The sequence below is a fragment of the Nicotiana tomentosiformis genome, chromosome 7 (genome assembly GCF_000390325.3).
Source record: "Nicotiana tomentosiformis chromosome 7, ASM39032v3, whole genome shotgun sequence".
NCBI lineage: Eukaryota > Viridiplantae > Streptophyta > Magnoliopsida > Solanales > Solanaceae > Nicotiana > Nicotiana tomentosiformis.
In genome coordinates, this window is record NC_090818.1 from 46,925,170 (window position 1) to 46,938,535 (window position 13,366).

Below are 13,366 nucleotides of genomic sequence, written 5' to 3' on the forward strand. Positions count from 1 at the left end.
TTATCCTGAGGAGGTTTCATAGTTTCTTATCTGCTTCATAATGAGTTTGACTGATCTATTGTTGCCACCGGTAAAAATGACTATGTCATCAGCATATACCAGGTGATTAATAAGAGGGTCTCTGGAGCTCATGGTGAAAGGAACAAAATCAGCACTTTCATGAAGGGCATTAAGGGATCTAGATAAGACCTCTGCTGCCAGGATAAATAAAGAGGGGGAAATGGGATCCCCTTGCTTGAGTCCCTGAGACGAAGTAAAAAACCCTCTTCTAGTGCCATTAATGATGATTGAATACCAAACATCTAAGATCATCCTCCAAATCATGTCTATCCAATGGTCATCAAAACCAAATCTTTTTAGAACTTCTACCAGAAATGACCAGGACATCCTGTCATATGCCTTAGCCATATGTAGTTTTATAACCATATTCCCTCCCCTATTGGTTTTGGAAATATTTTGAATGATTTTCTGGGCTAACAAAATATTTTCTGAAATGAGCCTGTCTTTAACAAATCTACTTTGATTAGCAGAGATTGGGAAGAAGAACGTTGAGTCTTTCTGCCAAAACTTTGGAAATAATGGTAGTGAAATTACTAAGACTAATCGGTCTTAGTTCATAAAAACTAGAAGGGGACTCAACTTTAGGGATAAGAACTAAACATGTGTGAGAATAAAACTTTATAAGATTCTTCCCATTAAAGAATTCCAAGACAAACTCAACCACATCCTTCTTAATTATCTCCCAGCAGTGTTGGAAAAAAGGTCCCATTGAAGCCATCAGGACCAATTGTGCTCTATGCACTAAGACTGAAAACAACATTTTTTATTTCAGTTTCATCAGGGATAGATGAGAGTATTAAATTGTCAAAATCAGTTAGGCACCTCGGAATGCAAATAAGTACATTGTGCTTGATCACAGGTTGAGGAAGATTAGACAACTTTTTAAAATGGTTAATGACAGTCTTGGCAATTTTTTCATCCCCCTCGACCCATCTTCCCTTGCTATCCTTTATTCTATGAAGTTGTAATCTTCTTCTTCTTTCTCTTAGAACACAATGAAAATACTTAGTATTGTAGTCTCCCTCCTGAAACCACTTGGTTTGAGTCTTTTGTTTCAAAAGAGACTCTTGTAAACCCAACCATTTTATATATTCTGCATGAGCCCGATTGAGTTCTTCCCTACTATTCTCAGAGTTCATCTGAATATCAAGATATTCAAGTATATGGACCTTAGCTTCCCAATCACCAATCTGTTGGTGGATATCACTCACAATTTCCCTGGACCATTGACTAAGCTTCTTTCCCAGGGTTTGAAGTTTAGTCTTTAGTCTCCACATAGCATTCCCTATAACATGAATGTCCCATACTCACTGAACCACCTCCAAGAAATCTTGTTGTTCAGTCCAGAAATTCAAGAATCTGAAATACTTAATGATCTCATGTTGATCACTATGGCATTTCATTAGAAGAGGTCTGTGGTTTGAGCCTGTCCTTACCAAATGTTTCACATAATTATGTTGAAAAACTTGTACCCATTGATCATTAACAAAAATTCTATCCAATCTTTTCCAAATTCTTTTTCTTGGCCTCCAATTGTTGCACCAGGTGAATTTAGGGCCAGTGAAGCCAATGTCACTGAGACCACAAGTTTCCATTGTAGTAACAAAGTCAAAACTCCTGTGAGCTCTGTGGGGTCTGCCACCCAACTTTTCATCTGGGTCCATGATAACATTGAAGTCTCCTCCAATACACCATGGTCCGTCAATGATCATGTTAATATTATCTATGCTGCTCCAAAGATCTTTCCTTTCTACAACTGTGCACTTTGCATAAACTGCAGTGACATAAAGACCTTTATCATGCATACTATCTTTTATGTGTAAAGTAATTTGTTGTTCATCATTAGCAACAACAATTGGGTCACATTAACTGTTCCAGAAACAGTAAGGAACAAACTTTTGATAGTATGTTTAGGGGTTCAAAACATTAGTTGAAATCCATTGGAAAAGATAGCTAAGATACTGTTAAAATTTTGATTGTTTACCTCGGTAGTTTAAGATAATATCTAATTATCTCGACCTCAACAAACAAGTCACCATACGATAATTCACATTAACCATTCATAAAAACTTTTACTTTATTCTTTCACGTAGAATTATTTACTCAAAGTTTTATCTTAATAATATGATATAATTTTATAATATCGTTTATTACATGAATAATATATATGTTCAATGCATGTGCCGAGAAACTAGTTAGCCCAAAAAATACTAAGCTGTTTGAGAGCCTTGCGAATTGCGACGGGAATTGAAAGAGAAGAAGCAGCAACAACTAATATTGGAGCAACGCACCAGCTTTTGGGAACAAAAACACTTTGTTGGGCCGCAAATAAACGTTACAACAAGCTACCTCTACTAGCAAATAATGCGAGTCTTAAATAATACACCTATTCTGCAATGTTTGGTTTTGAATTGTTTAGCTCTTCAATTTTGACTCATATACAGATTAGCGAATTGGAAGTTGAACCTTGTTTAATAGGGACACTTTAAAAGGCAATTCTCTGGACTCAAGGCTTATATAATTGACTTTATATATTAATTATGGGTAAATTAGATAAGTTGCTATGATAAGTTGAGATGGGATTAACAGATGGAAACTAGGGTTAAGGAAATTAAGAAAATTCATAGAACTCTACATGAATGGGATTTGGACGAATATATTATGAATGGGTAGTAATTGGTAGTTTGTGGATTAATGTGTTTACCATACAATGGACACACACAATTTGATGAATTGAGGGTTCGGCATGAAACCTCAAGCGGTGGTTATTGTGAATCAATTCTATTGTTAGTTCGTGAAGTTGATACTTAGATTCATTTTGTGACAATATAGGTAGTTGAAGAAGCCGAACAGATTGCTCGCAGTAACATGTGCGGTATTCTGACACGAGTACTATAAGTAGTAACCTTACCACAACGTGTGCTTTCACAACTTCAAGATTTATACATGATTTGTGATTTATAAATGAAATGTGTTACCTAATGTGTTGAATATTGCATGTGGCACAGGTCCGTTCAATATATGATATTGAAAACAATTTTAACTATATTGATGATCTATAGCGGACTTTTACATGAGATATTCTTATCGTTATTGAGATGTTTTTATTTACTTGGACGTTTTACCGTTACTTGAAATATAGTTACTATGACAAGCTAAGTGCTTTTGTTATATAGCATCATATCAATATTCTACGGTATATAATATGAAAACATACTCCCTTCGTTTCAAAAAGAATAAACCTATTTTCTTTTTAGCTAGTTTCAAAAGGAATGACTTTTTTAATTTGAAAACAATTAAATCTTAAAAAATTTTCTTTTATCCTTAATGGTATGATTTATAGTCATACAAATATCTTGGATCGTTTTAGACGACAAGTTTTAAAAGTCTTTTATTTATTTTATAAGTTCAAATAAATTGAAACGGAAGTAGTATATATTTTACCTAATGCAGCTGAACTTCTGCCCAAGTTGGTAAATTCTAAATCTGAATGTTATTTTGGAGCAATCTTCTCGCAAAATCAACGCAAAGCATTAGCAGCACGTTTTTCATTCTATCTGTTGAACTTCATTCTTTTTTACGCCACTGTTCCAATTTCGTTTCCTTCTCCTTGATACGGTTTATTTCCAGTTCCAGTCTCTACACAATTAATTTGCAAGTTTTGAATTTGGTTGTTCGGTGTCTTCTTTCCTTTTAGTTGTTGCTTTTGATCTCTTTATTATATTTTCATTGTCATAAATCTTTGTCTTGCAATCAGGTGAAATTGACAGAAGAAATGAGGCTTCTTGCAAAGGTGACGATGATGAATTTGCAGAGACAAGTTCTTATAATGTGATTTCCCCTATGATCAAGCTAAAGCATTGGGTGAAACAAATATAGATGCCGATCATATTGCTGCAGGTTTACCTTGTGGCGGTAAGGGATTTCTACTCATATATGCACAATTAAGAAAATTTGAGAGAGATTTATATAACGAATGCAAAGAGTAAGCTGTTGCTAGCTGAATCTAACTTCTCTGTGAAATTGAATAGGAGTAGGAAATCCTAACTTAAAATGTAGACGTATTACAATAGAATTACTACAAAATAATCTTCTAACTAATTAAAAAAAGAAGGGGAGGAACTTAATACATTATGAGAAATGATGGAAGGTGTAGCCCACTTTGGACAGGCGTCATCGAGCATTCAACAATGTGATGGTAATTTCGTTTATAGAACTAGGTGTTTGTGTACTCCAAGAAAATTCAACATCTTTAACATTCCTTTCAGTGAAAAAGCCAGGATGTTTAGGTGGTGGCAAAATGCCTTCATTGCTCAGCATCATAATCACAGTAGACATACTTGGCCTGTCCTCCGGATTCTGTTGAACACATAGCAATCCCACATGGATTGATCTAAGCACTTCTGATACGTAACATGAGTCCACCAGATTTGAATCGACTAGTTCCAATTGCCTTCCTTCTTCATGAAGCAGCCATGCCTGCATATCAAAGGATTTAAGTTATATAAACTATCAACTCTTGCACTATCAGCATAGTTTAACCCTGTGATAGTAATTTAGTTATGCCATTTTATGTTAGATTCAGAGATCAAAGGAAAATGAGAAACACCCAATTAGGGTTCTAAGAGAAGAGAGAAAAAGAAATATCTGACTTTTTCTATATTTTCTAAAGGTTGTACAAAATGATTCTATTTTTCTATGTATTGTTCTCAGAAGTTGGGCCTCTATATATATAGGACCCGGAAGCCCAAATACAATAAATACAAGATTTGAACTGGAGGCCCAAATACTAAATATAGTTGGACTTCCACACATACTAACTAATATCAGTTCCTAAGCTATCTTCTAAGCTATGAATCCCAACACCCCCCCCCCCAAGTTGGAGGGTGGGACAATACCCAACTTGCCAAGATGAAGGTGGTGAACATTGCCAGGCAGGGATTTGGTGAAGATGTCAGCCACTTGAGAAGCACTTGAGGTATGAAGTAAGCTGATCAGCCCATCTGCGAGCTTGCTCCGGACAAAGTGACAGTCTAACTCAATATGCTTGATCCATTCATGGAATACTGAATTTTTTGCTATGTGCAATGCAGCCTGGTTATCACAGAAAATAGGAATGGAAGAATAAACAGGAAGACCAAAATCAACCAACAGTCTGGACAACCATATAACTTCAACAACAACTTTGCTTAATGAACGATATTCAGCCTCAGCTGAAGAAAGAGATACCACAAGTTGTTTCTTAGATTTCCAGCACACCAAACTACCACCCAACAAAATGCAAAAACCTGTAGTTGATCTTCTACTATCAGGGCAAGAGCCCCAATCACTGTCACAAAACACCTGAAGAGAAAGGTCTGAGGAATTGTTGAAGAAGATACCGTAATGTGAAGTACCATTAATGTATCTCAATAGATGAAGGGCAGCCTTCATATGAGGAGCACATGGATGCTGCATAAACTGGCTTAAATGCTGGACAGCAAAAGACAAATGAGACCTAGTATGAGTTAAAAAATCCAGCTTCCCAACAAGGTTTCTATAAACCTCAGGATTAGGCAAAGAATCCCCTACTTTAGCTTTAAGTTTCTCATGCAACTCAAGAGGAGAAACAATAGGAGAGCAGACATCATAATGAAACTCCTTTAAGAGATCATGAATAAACTTCCTTTGATGCAATAGAACTCCAGAAGAAGAATATAGCACCTCAATACCAAGAAAGTAATTAAGAAGACCCAAATCTTTGATTTTAAACTGATCATGAAGAAAAGCTTTTAAAGCAGGAACTTCCCCCAAATCAGTCCCAGTAAGTACAATACCATCTACATACACAACCAAGATGACAAGAGAGTCCCCAGAACCTTTGGTAAACAAAGAATAATCATTGAGAGTATGAGTATACCCTCTGGACTGTAAGGCTTGTGACAACTTAGCGTACCACTGCTCGGAGGCCTGTCTCAGCCCATATAGAGATTTTCTCAGCTTGCAAACAAGTGGGACAGAGGAGGATGTAGAAGGAACAGACAATCCAGGGGGTAGTCTCATGTAAACTTCCCCATCCAAATCACCATGTAAGAAAGTATTATTAACATCAAGTTGAAAGAGGGGCTAATTTTTCTTAACTGCCACAACAATAAGAGTTTTAATAGTGGACATCTTTATAACAGGGGAAAAAGTCTCATGAATATCAATTCCTTCAACTTGGGTATCACCCCTAACCACTAACCTTGCTTTATATCTTTCGATTGAACCATCAGCTTTGTATTTAACCTTATAAACCCATTTGCATCCAATTGGTTTCTTGCCACAAGGCAACTCAACTATATCCCAAGTTTTATTAGTCTCCAAAGCTTCAAATTACTGTCTCATAGCAGCCTGCCATTCAGGGACAGCTGCTTCCTGAGAATAGGTAGAAGGTTCAAAAACATGTTGCTTAACTAGACTAGAGGAGGATTCAGGAGTGGAGCCAATTAACTGACAGACATAGCTTTTAAGATATTCAGGTTGCTTGTGAATTCTAGAAGACCTCCTGAGAGCAGGAGGAGAAGAAGAATTGGAAGGGAAAAGAGGAACAAGAGGAGGAGAAATAGATGCAGAAGGTTGTGAGAGTGGAGGAGGAGAATTAGATGAGGGGGCAGGAAGAAAAGAGGCAAGAGTAATAGGAATAGGAGTGGAAGAAGTGGAAGTAGGAGAAACAGGAGGAAAAAAAGTAGCAGTAGAAAGGGAATCATCAAAACATACAGAAAAAGGAAAGGGACATAAACTGGAGGAATTTGTGGATGATTGAAGAAATGAAAAAATATGTTCATGAAAGACAACATCTCTAGACACAAAAAATGAGTGAGTCTCCAGATTATATAACTTATATCCTTTCTTAGCAAAGGGATAACCCACAAACACACAAGGCACAAATCTATGTTGAAATCTGTCTCTAAGATACTTGGAAATAGTGGAATAGCAAAGACAACCAAAAGCTCTAAGATGAGTATAAACAAGCAATTTTCCATAGAGTAACTCATAAGGGCTTTTGTGATTTAGTAAAGGGGATGAAAATCTATTTAGCAAATAAATGGCAGTGAGGATACAGTCTCCCCAGAATTTAAGGGGAAGGTGAGACTGAAACAGTAGGCAGTCTCAAGTAGATATCTATGTTTTCTTTTCACCACCCCATTCTGCTGAGGGGTATGAGGGCAAGAAGTCTGATGTACAATACCTTTTTCAGAAAAAAATTGACAAACAGGCAAGCTGGAGGGACTGAAGAGGCTTGGGAAGACTCGAGCTGTCCAACATTCTGTCCAACAGTGCTACTATCAATCCCAACATCACCAGAGTGATCAACCTCAACATGTGCAGCTGCTTTTCTAGGACCAAGCCCTTTAGTGAACTTGAAATTGGGAGGGAAACCATGCAATTTGTAGCACTTGTCAATAGCATGCCCTGGTTTCTTGCAATACTAGCAGATTAAGGAGGACTTTTGAGACTCTGAATTAAACCTTAAATGAGGATTTTGTGGTATGGGAGAGTCAAAATTGACCTTGGATGGTAAACTCTGTTTAAAAACCCCAACATTAAAGGAGGCAGAATTGTTGCTAAAATGAGATGCAGAGGAAACTTGTCTCTGTTCTCATCAGCCAAAAAAATGTTGTACACAGTGTTCATTGAGGGCAAGGGCTTCATCATGATTATGTTGCTCCTTACTTGAAGATAAGTATCAGTAAGACCCATCAAGAACTGATAAACTCTCTGTTCTTCCTCAACTTTCTTGTTACCCCCACATGTACAAACAGACAAATGGTTGGCAGAAATGGAAGATATCTCATCCCAGAGTTGTTTTATGGTATTGAAGTAAGATGCCATGTCTAGTGAACCTTGAGATATGTGTGCCAGCTCTTTCTTAAATTCAAACAACCTAGCTCCATCAGCCTTTCCATATCTCTCCTCAAGTTCACTCCAAATATCCTTGACCAACTCAGAATACTCAACACTACGAGATATTTCTTTGGTAAGGGAGTTTGTCAACCAGGAGATGACTAAATCATTGTATCTCTGCCATTGCCTTGCCAAAGGGGACTCAGTAGGTGGCTTGACAGATGAACCATTTATGAAATTCAATTTATTACGAACGGACAAAGCTACTAAGATAGTCCTATGCCAGCTAGAATAACCAGAACCATCAAAAGGAACAGAAATTAGAGAAGCACCCAAAACATCCAAGGGGTGAACATAAAGTGGGTGACATGGATGAGTGTAATCATCCGGATGAAAAACAGTACAAGATAAAGTTCCTACACTATCGACTAGAGTCTCAGAATTATTTTTCATATTGACAATCAACCAAAGCAACAAAAAAAACTGGACCAGACTACTAACAATAGTGGAATTCAAAAATTAAAGTTTCTAAAACAAAAAATTGTACATGCATAACAGAGAACAACAACAAGCTAACAAGTAGCTAGTGAGAAGAGACGATGTTACCAAAAACACCGTTCGCTACCGGAAGGGGACGACCTTGACAAAAATGAAGAGACAGACGGAGATTGTTGAGAAGATGAGCTGAAATAGGATTGACGCAGTCCAAATCCAAAAAATCACAGCGGCAATTTGAAAGAAAAGAACTCCTTTTTCATCAACGATTTCTTCCTTGCAAAACCTAGATTTCGATCTCCGACGAACACCAGAATCAGAATGAAATTCGGCAAAAAGAACTTCACTAATATCACCGCACATCGACGGAGGAATAGATCTTAAACGCCATAGCTCTGATACCATGTTAGATTCAGAGATCGAAGGAAAATGAGAAACACCCAATTAGGGTTCTAAGAGAAGAGAGAAAAAGAAATATCTGACTTTTTCTATATTTTCCAAAGGCTGTACAAAATGATTCTATTTTTCTATGTATTGTTCTCAGAAGTTGGGCCTCTATATATATAGGACCCGGAAGCCCAAATACAATAAGTACAAGATTTGAACTGGATGCCCAAATATTAAATACAGTTGGACTGCCACACATACTAACTAATATCAGTTCCTAAGCTATCTTCTAAGCTATGAATCCCAACATTTTAACAGGTTACCAATTAGCTTATAGTAGAAATGTACATGTAATTTACCATGAGCACATAAAACTAAATAAATACTTTTTCTAAGTAAAGTCTTTTTCACTTAGGAGTTACACTAATTAGGACTTACATGTCCAAGAAGGTTGAGGTGGTGGTCTGGATGAACAAATCGTCTATTCTTCTTTCCACTCACAATCTCTAGTACTAGTACTCCAAAGCTAAAGACATCTGATTTCACTGAAAATATCCCATCGATTGCATATTCTGGGGACATGTAACCACTGCAACAAAGAAACCGCATGATTATATAATGCAGGATATGCAAGTGCTCATAAACTACATGTCAAAGATTAAATCTTACTATGTTCCAACAACACGTCGTGTGTTGGCTCCTGTCTCGTCTCCTCCAAAACTTCTAGCCATCCCAAAATCTGATATCTTTGGGTTCATTTCATTATCAAGCAAGACATTGCTAGCTTTCAAGTCTCTGTGGATGATTCTGAGCCTAGAATCTTGATGAAGATACATCAATCCTCGAGCAATTCCTTTAATAATGTTGAAGCGCTTAGGCCAATCAAGTATTGCGCTCCTTTCTTCACCTGCCAAATGTTTTCAACTTATTACAATAATTTTTCAATAAACACGAAAGTAACCTCCACTTGAAATAAAATTAGAAGATCCCTTCTTGAACATTAGCATTTTAACTTTTTAAGTATGAGGTGTTTTATATCACTCATAACAATTGATTGCATTGAAAGAAATGGCGCACACTAGATGTGAAAGACTAACCAAATAAAAATAAATCCAGGCTTTTATTTGGCAAGTATTCATACACCAACATCTTCTCTACTCCTTGAATGCAGCATCCTAGAAGCTTTACAAGATTCCGATGCTGAAGTTTTGCAATGCAGTTAACTTCATTCTTGAACTCGTGAAGTCCTTGCTCTGATGTTTCTGAAAGCCGCTTCACTGCTACTTCTTGTCCATCTTCTAGGACACCCTGTAAAAGTAGCAGTCCTGTTAGAAATTCGATCGAGGGAATGGTCATTTTTGCACTACTATTCCAGTCAATTTCTTGTTTAGGCGGCATCCACTCACACACTTCATTTCTATTTAGAGGAGATGTTGCTAGAAACTGTTAAGCATACCACTAATTTGCACCAAAAAATGGACAAAATTTTCTCCCGTGGATGGATTGAAGCTTCACAGTATATGCCCCTTTCTTACTTTGAATTTGAAACCTTTGTTTTTTAATACATTGTTGGTCTCGAAATAAGGCTCTCTACTTATTACTCGTTCCACTCATCATACTATCATACACTGCTGTATGTACTGACCCCAAGAGTTAATTTTCATTTTGTGTAAAGCAAAGAAATTAGACGGCTTTGTTCAATGTGCTCTCGAGTCTTGAGTATCATTACTTGGAGTTTGAGAAATGTTTCTACCTTGTAAACTTGTCCAAAGCCACCCTCTCCAATCTTGTTCACAAATGAAAAGTTGTCAGTAGCCTTGGTTAATGTAAATAAGTCAAAAAGTGGTAGCTCAAAATCTTCAGAGTGACTTTGATTACTGTTATCATTCTTGTTGCTGTGACCACTTAATGTCCCTGCGATTTGAACATGTAGATAGACTTTGTTCAGACCACGCTCCACAAGAAATATTAGTGATAAACAGAATTAATAACCATAATTAGCCGCTTCAGGTTTTGTATGATTTGCTTACCCTTTGTTGTAATCACTGGATCCTCTCTCCTTCGTTTGTAAAGAATCAGGCCTACACCTAGACCTAGCAGAATCAACGCAACCAATAGTGGCAAAGCTACTGCAAGTATGACAGCTTTTTTTCCCTTTGATCCAGCTGAACCTGCAACATCTGCCATCCAAAAATTTTAAATAGTTGTTTCTACTAATAGTAGAAGTTTTTATCCACTTCTTTATACTTGTTCTATTTATTTCCTAGAAAACAGGAAGGTCCAAGAAGTCTTTTTCTCCGTAATGTGGAATATATGAGCTTTGCTGATGGCATTGAAGTAGTCCATCGCTAATGAAACGGGCATGAATGTGTTTAGGACAGCCTAAAGGATAGTAATCTGTGTGGAGAAGTAGAACCGCAACCTTCTTAAAGTTTACAGCTAGATCCTTGTATATACAATCCTCTTTCTTTATTTTCTGACAAGCCTTATCAAATTGAACTATTCAGTGAATCATTCTTGACCACAAGCATTGTGTAGTGAGAGTTTTGTACTATTATAGGTTTAACCTTGTGTAGTTCTTTCAAAACTTGCCAAGATTAAAGGCAGGGAGGTTTCATTTTGGCAAGAAAAAAGGTCTCTACAAGTTTCTTAGATGGCAGGGAGGTTTCATTTTGGCAAGAAAAAAGGTCTCTACAAGTTTCTTAGATGTTTGATGCTTTCTACAGAACGTATCTCAGGCAATCAGTAAATTGCATATTACCTATGTCCAAAGCAGACATCCTAATGTAGATATCCTGCCCTGATTGAGATAGCTGTCTGATGTCAACCAGCTCCCCAATCCATAACAAGCACCCACTTCCTCCATTGCGTATGTCCAGATTAGTATAACCCGTACACGAACAGTTTCTCAAGCAAACTGCCCTGCATTCATCTAGTGTCATTGTCTTATTGAACCAAGAAAATCGTGTATCAGGCAGTTTAACACCAGAGTACTTTAGAAACCTGTCTCCCGTGCAATTCAGTGGGTGTTTCCGCACACAACCACTCGACCAGTCTGACCTGATCCAATCATCTGGATGTTTTGGCTCGAATTTATCTAAACACTGACAAAAAGGATCACTCAGAATGTTGCAAGTGCTATATACACCACATAATTTGTAGGTATCACAGTCATCTGCATCTGCAGAGTGATAATTAACCCAACTCTGAGTCTTTTCAATCCAAATGATTCGCATAGTTTTCCCAAAAGGCTTTATCACTAAAGTCGAAATAACAGATTTGTTCACAAGTTCATAATTGTAATAAATTTCCCTACTGTTCATGATCAAGCCAAAAGAGATGATTGAGTTGTTCACCATGTTGGGTGCACCACTCCACCGAAGACCATTCCATGGCCCTGCTCTAAAAGTCACATTAGGACCTTTTCTCATAAGGTTTTGTGGATAACCAGTAGGATCACAATGATAAGTATAATCCCCAGGAGCAGGATCGTCATTGCTTCTCCACGAGCTAAGATACCTTTCTAATCCAGTCACCAAGTCCGTTCCAAGTTTCATACCGGCCAGCAATGTATTGCTAGGATAATCAAAGCTTTGCCAGAGGAAATTTTCAGGATTTGGATCATCTGCATCTCTCACCACAAAATTTCCAGTGTCTAGCAACTGTGCAACAGGATTTTGGACCGTTGTTGATGAATTGGTTGACCAAACAGTGGCATTAGTATCATTGACAAGAACAACAACACCTAACTGAATGACTTTCAAGACCCCAGATTTATTGGTGACAGGAGCTACTCTATTAGCAACCCAAACTGGAGTAATAACAGAGGGTTTCTTGTACCATATTCCAACATATCGATTTGTAGAAGTTTCTCCTGGACTGAAGAATCCTAATTCAAATGATCCACCAGAGGAAACAATAGTTTCACCATCTTTGATAAACTGAGTTGTAGTTATGGTATCCCCTTGACCATTAACCTTTTGATTAAAAACTATGGAGCAGATAAGTAGACTGAATAGAAATGTATACATGGCTATATTTTGGTTGCATCTTTCTTCAAAATAGTTAAAGAGAATCTATCTAACTGTGTGTTGGGCGGATAAGACAAGTCAATATGTCCTTTCTCTTGTGGTCTTCCCTTCCGTCGGTGGTTTGAGAGACGACCAAGACTTCATTTTGCAGGTCAATTCCAAGTACATAGGAGAACCAGCTCTTAATCATGGGTTTAGGGAGCAGATGGCGTGGCTTATTTGCTGCCAAGGAATGGAAATAAGATGCATAGTACTAAATATGAGATAGAACATTATAATTCCTGCCCTCATTTAATATGAGATAGATAATACCTAGAGTTTAGTATAAACATTATTTAGCTAATATCTATAACTAAATACAGGATAAATATAATCTCAAATTTTATAGAGGGATTAATTCCCCCGGTAACCAAACGATTGCTTAGTCTTTGGCAGTTCCACGTCTCCCTCAGTATGTTGTTAAAATTTTGGAAGCAGACAAATGGAAACTTAGAAGAATTACGGCTAGTGTGAACAAACTATATATT

At 37.2% G+C, this 13,366-nt stretch overlaps 3 protein-coding genes across 5 annotated transcripts; all 3 read right to left on the bottom strand.

Moving 5' to 3' along the window:
• LOC138895561 (secreted RxLR effector protein 78-like) lies at positions 1–408 on the bottom strand. Its single transcript, XM_070180263.1, has one exon. It carries the CDS (start codon positions 406–408, stop codon positions 1–3), a length of 408 nt encoding a protein of 135 aa, XP_070036364.1.
• Positions 409–1,367: 959 nt separating this feature from the next.
• Positions 1,368–1,865, bottom strand: LOC138895562 (uncharacterized). The gene has a single exon (XM_070180264.1). The coding sequence runs from the start codon at positions 1,863–1,865 to the stop codon at positions 1,368–1,370; it is 498 nt and encodes a 165-aa protein (XP_070036365.1).
• A 2,139-nt stretch (positions 1,866–4,004) lies between these two features.
• LOC104104924 (G-type lectin S-receptor-like serine/threonine-protein kinase At4g27290) lies at positions 4,005–13,095 on the bottom strand. Of its 3 annotated transcripts, XM_009613118.4 has the most exons (8): positions 11,570–13,095; positions 10,839–10,988; positions 10,562–10,722; positions 9,906–10,116; positions 9,478–9,715; positions 9,247–9,397; positions 4,959–5,154; positions 4,383–4,539 (listed from the first exon to the last, which is right to left on the bottom strand). In XM_009613118.4, the coding sequence occupies exons 1-8, from the start codon at positions 12,837–12,839 to the stop codon at positions 4,523–4,525; spliced, it is 2,394 nt and encodes a 797-aa protein (XP_009611413.1). In that variant the 5' UTR covers positions 12,840–13,095; the 3' UTR covers positions 4,383–4,522. The 3 variants fall into 3 exon arrangements, with proteins under 3 accessions (XP_070037598.1, XP_009611412.1, XP_009611413.1); XM_070181497.1 differs by lacking the exon at positions 4,959–5,154 and having other exon boundaries at positions 4,005–4,539; positions 10,839–10,979; positions 11,570–13,093; XM_009613117.4 differs by lacking the exon at positions 4,959–5,154 and having other exon boundaries at positions 4,005–4,539; positions 11,570–13,092.
• Between the last annotated feature and the right edge of the window lie 271 nt (positions 13,096–13,366).